This window comes from Prunus dulcis, chromosome 1 (genome assembly GCF_902201215.1).
Source record: "Prunus dulcis chromosome 1, ALMONDv2, whole genome shotgun sequence".
Lineage (NCBI taxonomy): Eukaryota > Viridiplantae > Streptophyta > Magnoliopsida > Rosales > Rosaceae > Prunus > Prunus dulcis.
Window position 1 is genome coordinate 5,565,678 of NC_047650.1, and position 17,910 is coordinate 5,583,587.

At 34.8% G+C, this 17,910-nt stretch overlaps 1 protein-coding gene across 5 annotated transcripts; it reads left to right on the top strand.

The window, feature by feature from the left end:
- The first annotated feature begins 11,382 nt into the window (after positions 1-11,382).
- On the top strand, positions 11,383-17,368 carry LOC117630745 (elongator complex protein 4). 5 transcript variants are annotated; one of them, XM_034363522.1, is made up of 10 exons: positions 11,463-11,481; positions 13,502-14,058; positions 14,645-14,872; positions 15,017-15,243; positions 15,343-15,415; positions 15,514-15,670; positions 16,219-16,297; positions 16,546-16,705; positions 16,805-16,896; positions 16,997-17,368. In XM_034363522.1, exons 3-10 carry the CDS (start codon positions 14,740-14,742, stop codon positions 17,162-17,164), a joined length of 1,089 nt encoding a protein of 362 aa, XP_034219413.1. In that variant the 5' UTR covers positions 11,463-11,481; positions 13,502-14,058; positions 14,645-14,739; the 3' UTR covers positions 17,165-17,368. The 5 variants fall into 5 exon arrangements, with proteins under 5 accessions (XP_034219386.1, XP_034219422.1, XP_034219413.1 ...); XM_034363495.1 differs by lacking the exon at positions 13,502-14,058 and having other exon boundaries at positions 11,383-11,481; XM_034363531.1 differs by lacking the exon at positions 13,502-14,058 and having other exon boundaries at positions 11,388-11,481; positions 16,222-16,297.
- Positions 17,369-17,910: the final 542 nt, after the last annotated feature.

The window sequence follows — 17,910 nt, forward strand, 5'->3', positions numbered from 1 at the left end:
GGTTTGACCTCTTTCAATGTTAGGAAGGTGCCGTGGGTTGTCATCTACTTCTCTTCTTCTATTATTGAAAACAAACAACGGACAACAAAATTATTTTTTATTTTTTATTTTTTACAAAAAGTGAAATTCCAACTTGAAATTTTTAGTTTTTTTCTGTCAAATTCCAACTTGAAATTCCTTCTAGCAAAGTTGGAAATTTTTTTAGACCTTACACATTACTTCATGTTTTTTTCTCTCATTTTCACAACCGACTCTTTAATTTTTTATTCTATATTTGGTATTTACAATTTTTTATTTCTTTATATTTATTTCTATTATTTTTGGTAAATACACTCAATAGTACTTCACTATTTCTTATTATATCTCTTACATAGTATTTGGTTATTCTGTTACAATCATTTGTTGTTGAATGATTGAAATGGGAAAAATTCAGTGTTGGTAACTTGGTACAAGCTAGACAATTCCATTCTTCTTCTTTTTTCCAATCTTGTTTCATTCAATATAATTTTGAAAGAAAAGAAAAAGTAAATTTATTAGATAAGTTCCAATAATACAACTAAGACTTCTCTTATATAAAATTAAAACTAAAACTTCTACGATACGTAAAATGTACCAAGCTAAAAAAGGCAACAAAATCAATGAACTCAAAAAGACAAAGTTGAAGCAAATAAATACCGCACACACGCATGCACACACTAAAACTAAGCATTATTCCAAATTAAGCCCACAAAACACAAAATACACACAAACTCAAATGAGCACCACCGTCATCACATGAAGCAAGCAATGCCGCGGTCAAGCCTACCACGTCTAGTGTTGAAAATAATGTATGAAACATATTTGGAGAAAACTTAATCTTATAACAATTCAACTACACATAATAGAGCAAAGTTCCCAAAAAGGATGAGTGCCTAAGAGAGATATATGACTACATGTATGATGTAGATGTATGTCGTGGTAAATACTTTGCAATTTCCATGAAAAATGATGGGATCAGATCAAACAAAGTAGGTCCTCGTCTCTCATAAAATAAAATATTTATAATTTAAAAAAAGTAGGTCCTCACTCACCTTCAAAAAAATCATAAAACTTAGCAACAAAAGAAAATTAATATGAAAAAAACTTGTAACAAGGTGAAGGAATTATTAAAGAAACGCGTGCATGTTCCCTATTATTTTGGAAGAACCTAGAGCGGGAGAAAGTTAGGTGGTGTAATTTATTAGATTACACTGATACATATAAGAAAATAAACCCCATATACCCAAAAAAATCAATAAACCAGAAATCCAAAAAATCAACAAACCAGAATCCAGAAACCTAAAAAAAAAATATGTCGGAGAGGAGGGTGGTCGATGATTTATGATTGGCTGTAGGCGTTTAGATGGAGAGAAACTTTCATGTAATGGATAAAGCACTTTTTTTTATTTTCGGCCAATGACGTAATAACATATGAGATAATTTTCTCACGTATCATTGTGTTATTGATTGAGAATAAAAAACAATACTATCCATATTACATGTAAATTTTTTTGGCATGGGTGGGGAGGCGCAATGGCTATACTCACTAACAAAGAAAAGCATGATCTCCTTTTTGTTGTCGGACATAAAAACAAGCTAAGGAGGAGGGTTTTATTTTGTCCCCCACCTTTCACTTGGGCTTAAGTAAAAACTTCTAGGTAGGTGCGTTTGGTGGGACTCACATTAGTAATCCCCACTTAAATAAAAAGGAGGTGAAAGAAACCTACTAATCAATTGTTTGACTAACGAATAGACTTGCTTATAGGGTTTAATGTATGGGTTTGTAAATTCTTACGAGATTGGATACCAATTTGAAATAACTCAAAAAATTTAGAAAGTTTCATAAATGGAGTCGATCTCTCGAGATTCTAAGAGTCATGTGCGAAACTTAAGATGGAATCATCACATTATCTAACATAAAAAATACCAAAACAAAAACACTGTTAATTTATGCCATAAAACAATAAGCAATGAGCACTATTATTTTCAAACAACTATCAATATGCTTGAAGCTGACAAAATTTTACCGCTGGTAAGAAAAATATTCGGTGTTAATATAAAAAAAAAGGCTTGGCAATATCGAAATCGAAAGCGAAAGCAAACAAAAGAGCGGAAATACGAAGAACATTGGGGAATAAAATTAGGATACGCAAACATGTAAGGGCAGGATTGAAAATTCAACTAATAAATATTCTGGGCATATCCAGAACTGACGTGGCGTGGATGTGTTTCGCTCTCTCTCTTACCAATCATAATATTTACATCTGAAAGTAACATGTTTTTCTTTTTCTTTACATCAATAAAAGGCACGTTTTTTATATATTAATTTAATCCCCACTAACATATCATTTAAGGGCCCACACAAGTTAGACTTGGTCAAAGTAAAATACGTATGAAAGACTGATAGCTCAACCGCAGCCTTTCGATATATTTATTTTTATATTTTTTGGTAGGAGCCTCTTGTTTTCTTTTTATTTATTTATTTATTTTATGATACTCCATTGGACTATAGGTTTTAAAACACATGCTTTGTTTCTTGGCCTACCCCACCATAATTTGTCTTCATATGAATCGTTAATTTAAGTTCAACTTCAGATCATCTATAGAAAAGAAAAAACGGTATGATCGATTAAAGTAACCCAGATACAAAAATAATTATTTTTAATCACTTGAGTTACAAATTTATTTATAAAAAAAAAAAACTAATAATTATAGATCATAAAGTTTTACAAACAGGATCGGAGTTTATCATTTCTCTCTCTGTTCTTTTTACCTAGGATGATATTGTATATTGCATTTTTCTTTTTGGATGTGCCTCTCTTCGTAGGAGCACAAAGAATAAAGTACCACTAGACAAGCATAAAATAGTTTGGCTTTCTAATATTTTACCTCCATTTTGGCTTTTCTAGTTTTGGAACCCTCTTATCTAACCCCCACTAACTTCATGATTATTCCTACATCATTATTTTAATTTCCTTTTTGTATCTTGTTCATGTCTTTAGTTTGTTTAATCTATTTGCCAACTTCTTATCACTTTTTGTATAGTATAAAATAGTAGATTGCCTTTACTATTTCAAGATAGATTTTGTTCATTGCAAATGGTTTGACATAATATAGTGTTTAATATTTCGGGTGAAGTTAAAGAAATTTACAAAATGTTAAATAACTTAAGTCGTCAAATTCAAATTTAACATATTAATTTAAAATATCTCTTGAAAATACTCTTACAAATATAATTTTATTTACAAAATAAATGTTTTACCACCATAATTTAGAAGCCTCATGATATACAAAATAATAATTAAGAAGAAAAGAAAATATTGCAATAATCTGCTTATTGTACTCTATATACTAAGATCCAACTAATACATGTTGTTATTTGGTCCACCAATAATGTCAAAAGGAACTGCAAAAACTAGTTGTTGGGAAGTCTATTCTCATTTTGTTTTAACTACTTTCTCAAACTAATGTTTTTGGTGAGGGCGGTGCCGCCAAAAATTTCAATAACACTTCATTTCCATGAGTTGAGACCAAGCATCTTCTTATTCAACTTGTTCATGATTTCTTTATGAATAACCTTCCTCTCAACCCCATAAACCACACCAATATTGCTTTGATTCCTAAGTTAACAAACTTAAAGTTGTAAATCATTTTAGGCCTATCAGTCTCTACAATGTAGTTTATAAGATTATTACTAAAATCATCATCACTAGACTTAGGCTCATCCTTTCTAAGTGTATCTCTCCAAACCAAGGTGCCTTTGCACCTGTGGGAGGTCTATTTTTGACAATATTTTAATTGCTCATGAATTGTTTAGTGACTTTAAAAGGAAAAAAGGCTCTTTGGATGCAATGACACATAAATTAGACCTTGAGAAAGCTTATGATCTCCTTGATTGGAACTACATAAAAGCTTGTTTAATTAAGTTTGGTTTTAATGTTGACTAGTGTGACAGAATCATGAATTGCATTTCAACAACCTCCTTCTTGATTCTTCTTAATGGGAACCCTAAGGCCTTCTTTGTCCCTTCTAGAGGTATTAGGCAAGGCGATCCCCTTTCTCCCTATCTCTTTATTATTTTCATGGAGCCTTTCATCATGCACCTGAACAATTTAGCTCTTTCCACTAGGACTCATGTTGGTTTACTTTCATCCCTTTTTGGTTACATAATTTTGAATTTAGTCTTTGTAGATGATTGCTTAATCTTTACTAAAGCCACGCCTATGGCTACTAGAAATGTTTTGATAATTCTTGAGGCTTTCTCTAAGGCCTCTGGCCAATATATTAATTTTCATAAGTCCATCATTTATTTCTCACCCAAAGTTCCCATAAATGTCAAAAACAATATTAGTACTATCTTGCAAATCCAACACAGAACCACTATTGGTAGATACTTAGGTATCCACAATTCTGGAAAGATCCCCAAAATGCAAAGGAGTTAACGGATAGAATTCGTTCAAAGTTTGCAGGGTGGAAAGCTAATACCCTCTCTAGGGCGGGAAGACTAACCCCAATTAAGTCTAATGTGTCTAGTATGCCTAATCATGTGATGTCCTATTTTAGATGCCCCCCTCAAGTGGTTCAAGAAATGAACAAATGTTGTAGGACCTTTTTTGGGGGTAGTGATAAGAACCCTCCTATCTCTTGGAAGGATGTGTGCCTTCCCAAAGACCTTGGTGGCTTAAGGGTCAGACTTACTAACCAGTTTAATCTTGCAGCTCTAGCTAAGCTCAGGTGGAAATGCCTCACAGACCATTCTAATTGGTGGGTTAAGATTGTTACTCAGAAGTATCTCAGACATGAGAATTTCTTTACTCTCAAGAAAAAATCAAATCATTATGTTGCTTAGAAATCTATTTTGGATGCAAGACATGTCTTATGCAAAGGTCTTAGGTGGGTGGTGGGAAATGGCAGTTCCATCTCTTTCTAGACCTCCCATTGGGTTTTGTCTTTCCTTCTTCTTGATCCAATTCCTTAGCAGCAAAGAGTTCCCTTGAATATTGACCAGAAAGTCTCGGATTTTATTACCAATAACAAATTGAAACATAAATAAACTCTCCCAAGTTTTGGATGATGATTTAGTTGATAAAATTTTAACAGTTCCTCTTCCCATCTCTAATTTGTAGGATCAAATGGTTTGGGGCCCTAACCCTAGTGACTCCTTCACCATTAAACGTGCCTAAATATTCAAGTCCCAGAGCACCCCTCCCACCCTTAAGCTTCTCTTCTCAAGAAAATATGGAAACTTGAAATTCCTCATAAAGTGAAGATTTTTGCCTAGATACTTATTAGAAAAAGACTTCAAATGAGAGCTAGACTTCACAGATTTATGCCTCAACTGTGTCCTGACAGCCCTTTTTTTCCAGGACTAGCTTGAGACCATTCAACACCTATTTGTGGATTGTAGCTTTACTAGGAATGTTTGGGGATATTCCTCTGTTTTCCCTTCTCTTCCTTTGCAAGTTGGTGATTTCATTAGTTGGTTATCCTTTTTGGATTGCACTACTCAACTCCAAGATCTGGATCACTTGTCCAAAGCTATTCTCATTTGCTCGCATATCTGGGAGGCCAGGAATAATCTGATGTTCCGAGATTCTCAGCCACACCCTTACTAGACTATCGGATGTAGATGGGTGTTTACTATAAAACACAATGCAGATGGATCTATCGAGCGATACAAGGCAAGACTTGTGGCAAAAGGGTACACACAGACCTATGGTATAGACTATGAAGAAATCTTTGCTCCAGTTGCAAAGTTAAACACCGTCAGAGTCTTATTGTCCCTTGCAGCTAATTTGGATTGGCCACTACACCAGTTTGATGTAAAGAATGCTTTTCTACATGGCGAACTCACGGAGGAGGTGTACATGGACATTCCTCCTGGATATAATACTACTCAGACTGGAACAGTTTGCAGGTTACGAAAAGCATTGTATGGATTGAAACAATCACCACGTGCATGGTTTGGACGGTTCACCATGGCAATGAAGAACAATGGTTTCAAACAGTGCAACTCAGATCATACTCTATTCTTGAAACATCGAAAAGGGAAGGTAACAGCATTAATAATCTATGTTGATGATATGATTATTACTGGGAATGATAAACAGGAAATATCACAGCTACAAGACTATCTGGCTACGGAGTTTGAGATGAAGGATCTAGGTGGACTCAAGTATTTCTTGGGAATTGAGGTGGCTCGATCGCAGCAAGGCATATTTCTCTCTCAAAGGAAATATGTCTTAGACTTGTTGACAGACACAGGAATGCTAGATTGTAAACCTGCGGACACTCCTATTGTTCAGAATCATCATCTTGGAGAATATCCGGATCAAGTTCTAACTAACAAAGAAAGATACCAAAGGTTAGTGGGAAGATTGATCTATTTGTCACATACTCGACCAGACATTGCTTATGCGGTGAGTGTTGTCAGTCAATTTATGCACTCTCCAAGTGAAGACCATATGAATGCAGTTCTTTGGATACTTAGATATTTGAAGTCTGCACCTGGAAAAAGACTTATGTTCTCAAAGCATGGTCATCTAAATATTGATGGTTATTCAGATGCAGATTGGGCAGGTAATGTAACAGATAGAAAATCCACATCGGGTTACTTCACATTCGTGGGAGGTAATTTGGTGACATGGAGAAGCAAGAAACAGAATGTAGTAGCTTTATCCAGTGCAGAAGCCGAGTTCAGAGGCATGACTAAAGGGATTTGTGAACTTCTTTGGTTAAGAAAGTTGCTTACTGAACTTGGGTATAAACTTACATCCACAATGAATCTCTTTTGTGACAACAAGGCTGCTATAGCCATTGCACAGAATCCGGTTCAGCATGATCGTACTAAACATGTTGAGGTGGATCGACACTTCATCAAACAAAAGCTTGAGGCTAAAGTGTTTCAGTTTCCTTTTGTGAAATCCGAGGATCAATTGGCGGATATTTTGACAAAGGCGATTTCCAGTAAAGCATTCCACAATTCACTAGATCAGTTGGGCATTGGCGACATCTATGCACCAACGTGAGGGGGAGTGTTGGCGTGACTTGTGGATATTGACTTACTTTCCTTACACACCAAGAATTCCTATTATAATTGTAATTGATTTACTTTAATTCCTGATTTCCTACTACAAATAGATTTAGGAATTTATTATTTACTTGCCCATTCAGGTTTCGTTGTATTATAAATATGACCTCCTACAAGGAGAAGAATACACAGAAAATTCCCACAAACAAATATTCTCTCATAGTTTTCATATTTTAGCAGTTTTCACGCCGGAGCTACTGTTGGTATGGATTATTGACAGCATAACCATTTGGTCAAAAAGAAAAATGATATCCCTATGGTGATAAAATGGCACCTCCTACAGGTTGGATCAAAATTAACTTTGATGGGTCTGTCATTAATTCTCAATCTACCATTGGTTTGTCATTCGAAATAGTGATGGTCATGTGTTTAGGGAGGTAAACTTCATAATGTGGCTGAAAATGTTGCTCTTCGGGATGGTTTCGATGTTGCTATTGATAGAGGCTGGGGTCAGATTGTGGTAGAAGGTGACTCTAAACTTGTTATTGACAATGTCCTCAAAAAAGTTACTTCCCCTTGGAGTATGTAACGAATTATTCAAGATATCTGGTACCTTAGCTCTGCTACAGCTTCTGTTCGCTTCCAGCATGTGTTTAGGGAGGTAAACTTCACTGTGGATGTGGTTGCCAAGCTAGTTCATGGGCTCTCATCACAAGTTAGTTGGGAGCTTGGACTTTCTTTGTCAATCTATTCTTCTTTTTATTTTGATCCCTTTGGGCTTTCTTGTCCTAGGAGTTTCATTTTGTAATTTCAGTTTCCTCATAAATAAATTAAAATAAAATAAAATAAAGAAATATGGACAAAATAGGCTCTTATAAATATATAGTATAATGTTCTTTTATAATATTATTACAAGATTTGATGCATTTTGTCTGGCTTTGATTTTCTTTTATATATTCACAATTTACAAGGTCAAATAAAAACTTATTACATAGAAATAAGTTTATTTTTATGAGTTATGCTATTTCCACCCACTGTCCTATTTTCCCACCTATCTTTTCTTCCAAATTTTAAAGACAAATTTACCCATTTGTAAAATGACTTCTATGGTCTTAGGGAAAAAATCTCAACTCAGGCAACGAGGGATGGTTGAGTTGGTAAGGATCATTTTGTTCGCTATCAAGGTCTAGGTTCGAGTCCCGTTGCTGACAATCCTTCTTGATGGGTAATCTGTAAAAACAAAAAAAATGGGCAAAACACAACTCCAGCATACTTACTATTTGGCTCTCTATTTTGGTGAACTCTCTATTTGAGTTTGGTGACTCTCTACATTTGGAGAGGAGGGGAGCGAAATTAAGGGTTATCCATTTCTTGCTATTTTCTCTCTCTAGGCACACAACCCTTTCTCACCTCTTACTTTTTTATTTAATTTTAATGAACTTTTAATTTAGAGAGGAGGAGAGATACATAATAAAATATTAGAAATTAGCCAAAGTAGAGAACATTGTTGGAGGAAACTACTTTTAAGTAGTTTGCTATAATGATTTTCTAGCTATTTTAGCTAAAATTTGGCTAAAATTTGGAGACTATGCTAGAGATACTCTAAGACTTCCTCTGTAAATCCTCAAAGAGATATTGATATGCCCTGACCCTGGGATGAGGTAACCTTCCTCACCCTTACTTTTCTTTATAAAGAAAAACCCCTGGGATGAGGTAATCTTCCTCACCCTTACTTTTCTTTATAAATAAAAACCTCAACTCATGTAACCCACCTATTCTAGAGTCTCATGTTTCCATTTTTCATGTGTCCTTCCTGTCATCTATCTATTTTTTGACACATGTCCATTAACTTAGCATAGACAAAACAATATTAAATTTTAATACAATTTTTTAAAAAACTAATTAATTTTTTATTTATTTATATAAAACCAATAGCTACTAAAGCTCCCTCATCCACACACTTGACTTGTCAGTCATCCCACCCTATGGATGACGATGCCCTCCCCCTTGCTCTGACAAATCTTCATTTTCTTTAGGGTAAATTACTCAAATAGTCCTCAAACTTGTACGCGATTTATATTTTGGTCACTAAATTAAATTATTAGTCCAAATGGTACATAAACTCTATTTTAATCGCTCATTTGATCCAACCGTTACATTTTCTGTTAAATGTAACCAAATTTTAGGGGTAAATACGACTTTTCATAATTAACAAATAAAATAGGGTTAAAATAAATACAAAATTAGAAAATAATTGAAGAAAAAGAGAGGAAAAAATCATGAGACCCAAACCCCCTCATTTCGATTTCTTCTCCCCTATTCCAATTACTGAGTTTTTATTTTATTTATTATTATTTTTTTATTTTAACGTACGAAATGACCAATTTGCCCTCATATTTAACAGCAATATTGACAGAATGTAACGGTTGGATCAAATGGGCGATTAAAATAGAATTTATGTACCATTTGGACTAATAATTTAATTTAGTGACCAAAATGTAAATCGCGTACAAGTTTAAGGACCATTTGAGTAATTTACCCTTTTCTTTATATCTCTGTCTCTCTGCTCTCTCTGTCTCTATGTGCCAATCTAGATATAGATCCCAAGATCTCTATGTAAATGATGAGCAATAACAACAACAATTGGTGGTCCAAACAACTCCCACAAGAGATCATGTAATTGTTTCTACAACAATGAGATTGACTACGAGACAGACTATGTTGTTGGGGTTTTGAAGAAGAGCACAAGATGGGTGTTATTCTTGCCAAAGGCTTGAAGTAGAATGGGGAAAGAAAGAGAGAGAAAAATAGGTGTTTCTGATGAGCATAGGGGGGTTGCCGATGGATGGGTTGGAGTGGCTGACCAGGTTGGGTGGGTGGGGGGAGCTTTGGTTGAATTAATTTACTAACCTAATAAATATGAGAATTTTCTTGAATTAATAATTAAAGAATATTTTAAGAATAATGGTGGGTGGAAAGATAAGATTGTGTTTTTTTTCAAATTTATATGGTGGTGGGGGAAGATAAGGTGGATGAGGAAATATGACAAGCAGTGAAAATAGTAGCACTTTTATTATTATTTATATTTGTATATAATTGATATTCTACTTTAATCTAATTTAAACTATAAGGAGGGGAATTTGAAATCAGATGCAGAGTGAGAAGCATTTCCATTCTAGCCAACTTGACTAAGTCCTGTTAAGGAAAATAAGTTTGTCAAATCATAACTTGAGAGGTAGAGTATATCGTAATCTTAAAATTGCAAGTGGGTCAACAACATCATTAAATGTGCTTCACAATTAGCATATATTTAATTGAGCATGTTAGAGAACAATTGACCTGAAGCATGTGGACATTGTCAAGAGTTGCATAAGGTCCACTTTATGAGTGGAGATGGTAGCCTTTTTCTTTGAGGGATGATTTGAACTTATGATATCTTTAATCTATATATAAAACAAAAGGAAGAGAATAGTAAAATATTTAAGATACTAGAAAATGTCATTTCTTAATGCAAATATTAAGAATTGAAATTATTAATTAAATAAGGATAATATGGTAAATTCACACTTTTTCATATTAAAAAATTAAAATTAAAAGAAAAATCAATTAATGGATTCTATTTTTATGGAACACAACTACCCATTATATTTTTTAATTATAAAATAAATTTAATTTTAAAAAAAAAAAACCTCTCGCAAGCACCAAAGTGCGTGCAAAGAGGCTAGTATAGATAAGAGTAGTACAACTAGATTAAGAGTTAGTTGACAATAAATTTTTGATCAATTGTATGAGGGAAGATTTGAACTTGAGATATATTCTTAGATTTAGCTTCTATATAAATTACGTCATTTGTATTACAACCAATTTTGAAAGGCTAAAAGATTTATAAAAAAATTTAACAACTAAATATCCTTATAATTTAAACAATATCAATGTCATTAATAAGTCATAGAAAAAAAATATATAATTAAGCTACAATTATTGTCCACAATGTTTCATATTATGAGAAAATCTTGTTGTTAAAAGTTCTAGAGTTTAAAGCCTTTTATTCTTTTTTATGCAGGCCGTAGATGGAATGTTGTTAAAGCCCGCGCATGGGAGTCCACATTTCCTCTTTTTTTGTTTTTTCCAGCCCTGGTCCAAAAAAACAACGTACTTTTTGGAAAAAGAAAATAAAAAGAGAAGCTCCCTCATTTTTCACACCGGATGGGTACCAAAAACCCAATGGGTACTAAAAGCCCAATACATTCTATTTGACCAAATTACCCTTAAATAGAAGAACAATCAAAATTAAAATTCCATCTAAATCCTCTCCTCCCAGTCCTATACACGTTCTGGACTTCAGTGTGATTAGCGGGAAAAAAAAAATCCCTCTGCCTAAATCCATTAGGCGCGGTTCTAGTTTCCCAGCTTAAGAAACAAAACGTTTAAAGGTAAGTTTTGTTCGTTGGCTTCTTCTTCTTCTTCCTTTCTTTGTCCTTTGATTTCTTCTATTTGTTTTACCAAGATTTTCTTGTGTTTGCATTTCCTGATTTTATTGTCGATAGATTCTATTCTATCATTATGCTGTAATTTAAGGTATCCAAATGCTTCCCTTTTATGTGCCATAGTGAGTGTTGCCCTTGAAATTTCCTCAGACGCTCGATTGGTTTCAGTTTTTAATTCCAGCTTGTTTTCTCTGATTTTGGTTCAATTTGTGATAGATTTGGGGTTCAATTTTGACTGGGTTAGGGTTTCTCTAAAAAGAGTAGTTAGCTGATTACATTAGTTTGTAATTAGTTACTCGTGTAAGTAATTAGTTAGAGCTGTTGTAACAGCTTGTACAGGTGGCTTTATCTATTGTATAGATTAGTTAGGTGTTAAATACTCTTCTGTACGCTTTTCTCAATTAGTGAATAAGAATCATAATTTCCTTTATTCTCTCTCAGATAAAGGGTTAGGGTATCCATGTGTGGTCAGATTTGTTCCGTTGGGTACTTGTTCATTTTGGTACTTCTGAAATATTTTTTCTGGATTTTTCTTGGAAAGAGGACTTTGTTCTTGGTCTATTAATTGTGTATATGTTTATTACTCTATTGTCTAATATACTGCATTAGCATGTTACTGATACTGAGATTTTGTACCTATGTCGATTTCTTTGAGTTCATTCATTTTGTATTTCTTCGAAGTATTATTTACTATTTTCTTTTTGCCAAAAAAGTATTATTTTCTATTGGATTAAAGCCTGTGGAATGCATGATTGTCAATTGGGCAGCAACAGCGCCAGGTGAGCTCAATTTATGGCAGATATGGAAAATCAGGGCGTTGGGTTTTTCTCCATTTGAATGAAAAACTTTGCTTTCATGTGTTTGAAATGGGTCTCTCTGTTTGATTAACTTTTGGGGTTCAAGAGAATTTGTTTCTGAGGTTTGTCAAACCAATGGAAAAAGCCATGTGTTTTTGCAAAAGACAAGAAATTTAGCGTCACTAGTTTCATCTGCTTTTAACCAAGGTCAATTTAGCTTTGTGAGCCCACAGTGCAAAACACTATTCATCTTTATTTTCCCACGGGTTTTCCGATGCTCTTCAGTTTGTTGGGTAGCAAAATCCTGCTAAAGTTGTGTGCTTGATTATGCTTTTGTTGAGATCTGATTTGTTGGTTTAGCAGCAAGTTGGAATTGTTGTGCTTTCTATTTTCGAAACAAGAAAGGCAGAATATATAGCAGATGAGTTATTATGTAAAAAGAATTCTTTGTAAAGCAACTCTGTGAAGCATTGTGTGGCTTCTTGAGTAACCACACCAATTTGTCACAACCAGACATGATTTGATCTTCAGAGATGGAATAATCAAAACTCTCTAGTTTGTGCTTGTTAGTGTTGCCTTGCACTCTCTTAGTCTGTTATCATAGACATGATAAGACCTCATTTTCATTTTCATTTACTTTAAGTTTTGATCTTGGTTTTCATGTCTGTTTCTCCAAAGTCACCTTTATTACTGCTCCATCTTATCTTGGTGGAGATTTCCACCTTAGCTAAAAGTGATTTGGGAGAGAGGTGATGGGGTGTGGAGGAGCTTTCCGGGTTAAGTTAGATCATGCCGCGCTGACATCTAAGCTGGTCTTGCTCCGGCTCAGCTTAGATGCTGTTGCGTGAAGTTTCCCATATCTGTCTAACAATGTGCAAATCTGAATGCAATGTCTGAATTTTGAAGCTTTGCTCAACATATTCAATGACTCTTGTTAAACTGTTGAATGATTATGCTCTCTAGTCTCTTGAATTATTTCTAGCTTGCAGCAAATTGTTTTGCTTTATATTTAAACATGGTGCAGTTCATTGTGGCAGCTGTTTTGTTTTGTTTGTGTTATAAGTGGACGGGAAAGTCATATTTGTTTACTCTGTATTGTTTCTGTTTATATTTGATGGTTGTGGCACATGACATTTCCATCAATTAATTTGTTTGAAATGTTTTGTTAGGGATGTGATTGAGTTGCTAGCAAATGATAAGACAAAATTTCACTTGAAAAGAAGAAGGCTTTTATCATGAAGTTCATGAAAAAAGATTAGAAAACTAATTTCAAGCCAAGTTCAGTTCCAATTATGTATTATTAATTATACTTTTTAGGGTTCTGATACGATACGGCCCCAATACGTATCCGATATGCCACGTGGCATATCATAGACTTTTCTGGGCTGTTGACTTTACGATACAGCTCCGATAACCCATCGATACGGTCACGATACGTCAAGGGGTAAAAGTGAAAATATTTTGAAAATTTGGGGGTGATTTTGAAAGTTATTGAATATTTGGGGTTAAAATGTAAACTTAAAACTTAGAATTTTAAAGACCCTGCCTCTGTCGAGAGGCTAGTTCTTTTGGGCGATTTAGATGGTAATCAAAAAAGAAAAAGAAGAAGGAAGAAGGAAGAAGGAAGAAGGAAGAAGGAAGAGAACCCACCAGCAATCGCCGTCACACCCGTCGCCGTCGCCATCTCAGATTCATTTGGTTGGGTGGGTTTCTTACGCAGCTCAAGGTTTTCTTCTTATTCTTTTAATATGCTGCTGTGTTGTCAATTAGATAATAGGTATATGGATAATATTGGGGTGGGGATGGCTGTATATTCTTTAATAAGCTGTTGTGTGGTTAATTTGTGAAGTTGGAAGTGTCGAAATGGACTTATATTTTGTTAATGTTTTGAACTTATTATGGATGAAATATCAAATTTTCTATTTATATATATTATTTTAATCGCCGTATCGGTGCCGTACCCGTATCCTAGTTTGTGGAGATTTGCCGTATCGGCATATCGTATCGTATCGTTGTACCTGTATCCGTATCGGTGCAACATAGCTTCAAAGTCCCTCATCCAAACACACACTTAGTTAAATGCTTTGAGTGGAATCAAATCGTAATTCCTGAGTGAGGTTAATGCTCTGAGTTGTTAAAGGTAAAAGCTGCAGTGTTCTTGTTGGAATGGTCTGTATGTAGTTGTAACTTATTTTGTCTTTAGATTTAACGTGGTATTCTTTGTTCCTTTAGCTGGTCATTATGTCACTGGATGATGGTTATTGTCCATTTGATAAGGTTTTTGAATTTTGTTTTATTCTTCCAAATCTCAGCTGCAGGCATCTATTATTCAGGACAGAGCTGCAATCTTCATTCCCCTGTTATTTGGATGCTCTGATTGAGAGTGGTAGAGAGTGATTCTGCAGCCATGTCTGTGACCAAGACTCGGACAAGTAGCTTCTCCCGCAACTTTGCATCTGTAAACTCATCTCAAATACCCGGACTCAAGCATGGCCCTAATGGCACAATGTTTATTTCATCTGGGATACCAGACCTTGATAGTAAGCTTCTATCACAAATAGTTTTGTGGGATTAGTTAAACTGATCTGGAGAGATTAAATTGGAAATGTTTTATCATTTTGTTTTTGTATGATTGCATAATCTTTATTGTATAGAAGTTTTATTCAGTTTTCTTTTGTTTGTAGAGATTTTAGGTGGTGGGTTTTCTCTAGGAAGCCTAGTCATGGTGATGGAAGATGCGGAAGCACCTCATCATATGCTTTTGCTTAGGAATTTTATGTCTCAAGGACTCGTTCACAATCAACCCCTTCTCTATGCAAGCCCATCTAAGGACCCAAGACAATTTCTTGGTACTTTGCCTAGTCCAGCGGTACCCAAAGATGATAAGTCTAGTCATCGAGATCCTGACCAGGTTGTTCTCTTCTTCAATCCTTCTCTCTATGTATTTGTTCATAATCTGGTCTTTTGGGTGAACATTAAGAAATTATTTCTTTGTTTTCTAAAATTTCAGGAGAAAGGATTGAGGATAGCTTGGCAATATAAGAAGTATTTTGGTGAAAATCAGCACAGTTTTGATAGTCAAGGTGGCAAGTTTGTCCTTATTTTATTTATATGAAATCTGTCTTGTTGGCTCATAGCTGGTTTAGATTTCAAGAGCAGTTTGTTATGTTGTCGCTGCCAGGTGGAAAACATGAGTTCTGCAATGAATTTGACTTGCGGAAGCCCTTGGAGAGGCAATTTCTAAGTGGCAAGCGTATAGATTGCATTAGCATTCAAGATTCTCCAAATCTTGTTACCCTTAATGACTGTTGTGCCACATTTTTATCTCAATTTCCAAGGTATAGTACTATTGATATATGCTTTCATGCCTTTACTTCAGTCATGTCTGGCTAGTGAATATATACGTATATCGATTGGTTTTTCACAATGTCAAAATAGCATGTTTTTTTTGCTTGGAGTGTTTGAGAGGGGAGAGGATAGATGATATGTGGTTGGTCGGCCTGCGCCCAATACAAATTTCAAAAAATTGAAATGGCTTTGGTAGTCATTTGACTCATTTTTGCAGCTAATGCAAGGGAATGAAATTATCACATTCCTTTTTATTTATCTAACAACTATGTTCATAAGTTATAACCCCTCTGATCTTAAAAACTCATATGAAATTGCTGCCAGTTTGTTTGCTAGTCTCATTTAGTTTTAATGACTTCTTGTTGATTTCTTTTAAAATTTAAATTTGAGTCATTAAGAGTTCTCATTAAAAACGCACTAGTTGGCTTGTAATGAAACTATTGATAAGGCATTTTAGATGGTCATGGTCATATGTATATTTTTTAAATTTTTATATCTGATCTTAACATTTTTTTCCTTCTTTTGGCTGAACATACAGAAGTGATGGAAGCATTTCTTCTGTTGGTCGTATTGCCATTCAATCGTTTTGTGCTCCACAGTGTGAATTTTCCAACATGGTTAGTGGTGGTTGTTATTTGCTCCTAAACTCTCCTAAACTCTTAAGTACATTTATCCTCGGGTTTACGGATGCCTCTTGTTTCCTCCGTTTAGCAGTTTTGTTGTTAGTGTTTCTGTACTGCCTTCCCCTTTTCCAAAACCTTTTGTCGGAACAAAATATGAGATATAGGATAACAACACATTTCCTGTTGTTTCAAACTCTCTGCAATTTGATTCTGAAGTTGAGCATAGTACTATCGCATTGCAGGAATGGGACATGCTTTCCTTTGTTAGATCTCTAAAAGGCATGGTTAGATCTTCAAATGCAGTTGCTTTTGTGACATTTCCACCTAATCTTCTTTCGCCATCCTCCTGTAAAAGATGGCAGCACATGGCGGACACCTTGCTGTCGGTCAAAGCAATTCCAGGTCAATATCAGCTTTCACATTTGCTTTTCCTCTGCCAAATAATTGTCAACCATAATCTATATGAATCTTTCTTTATTGATATCTGGATCATTCATTCAGACGAGGACAAGGAATTGGAAAAACTCCTTACTGGTTACCAGGACATGGTTGGCCTTCTGAATGTGCAGAAAGTAGCACGTCTTAATACACAGGTACGACCATTGTTCTCAATTGATTTCTTTCCCTGCTGATCTGCTTCTTCATTATGTAATTCGGCTTGATTGTTATTTATAATTTCTAACGTGTCAGCAGGTTCCTGTGATTCTTGAGGCAACAACCTTGTCAATAAAGTTGAAAAAGCGGAGGTTTATGGTTTTAGAATGCCTAAACCAAGCCCCTATTGATGGCTCAAGCGGGAGTTCATATGGCACTACCGGTAGTTGTTCTGTGTCCTCTAAAAGTGGGACGCTTGATTTTTAGCTCCCAACTTCATATTCATTTTAGAAATGTCATTGATAAGAAATTCAGTTTGTTACGGTAAAATATAAGAATCAGCCATCAACCATGATTGCAAAAAACTCCTAAGAGCCAGGAGTTTCATGCAGGGCTGCTCTTGTGTGTTCTCAGCAATTTAGGCCTTTTTTAAAAAAAATAAAATAAATTAAATCCTTCTTTCTTTTTTAATTTCTGATATCAAGATTGAACAAGTTTTGGGCTTCAGTCTTAATTTTGGGGGAGCTTCTACAATGAGGAGTTTAGAGTGAGGAGCTTATTTGAGGGGTTCAATTCAACCATGAAACTATTTAAAATGTTTACGTCCATTGATTTCCTCACATCTATTGATGGTGGGATTGAACCCTTCAAATAAGCTTCTCACTCTACACTCCTCATTATAAGCCTGGGTACCATGGAAATTTGGGCTGCCACCCACTGGGTGCCAATATGTGAAGTGGATATATTTCCTTAAAATTTGAAGCTACTAACCAATTACTCTTTTTTGTTTCTTGGAACACATGACTTGCGAGAGTAAATGCTCTCTTAACCACTTGCTACAAACCCCTTGCAACTAATTACTCCTCTAAACGTGCATTTACATTACATGGATTAAGAAGAGTACGGATATGGAAAATTTTAAAAGTAGCTTAACTCAGTCCACTTTTACGAGTACAATTCTTTAGTCCATCTCAACTCCCTCCCAACAAAAGATTCTCAACAGATTGTTGTAC

Excerpts from the sequence above, each read along its gene's own strand:
- LOC117630745 (XM_034363495.1), top strand. The coding sequence starts at position 14,740 with ATGTCTGTGACCAAGACTCGGACAAGTAGCTTCTCCCGCAACTTTGCA. Across the intron at positions 15,244-15,342 it reads GTCATCGAGATCCTGACCAG|GAGAAAGGATTGAGGATAGC; the intron begins GTTGTTCTCTTC and ends CTAAAATTTCAG. Across the intron at positions 15,671-16,218 it reads TTTTTATCTCAATTTCCAAG|AAGTGATGGAAGCATTTCTT; the intron begins GTATAGTACTAT and ends CTGAACATACAG.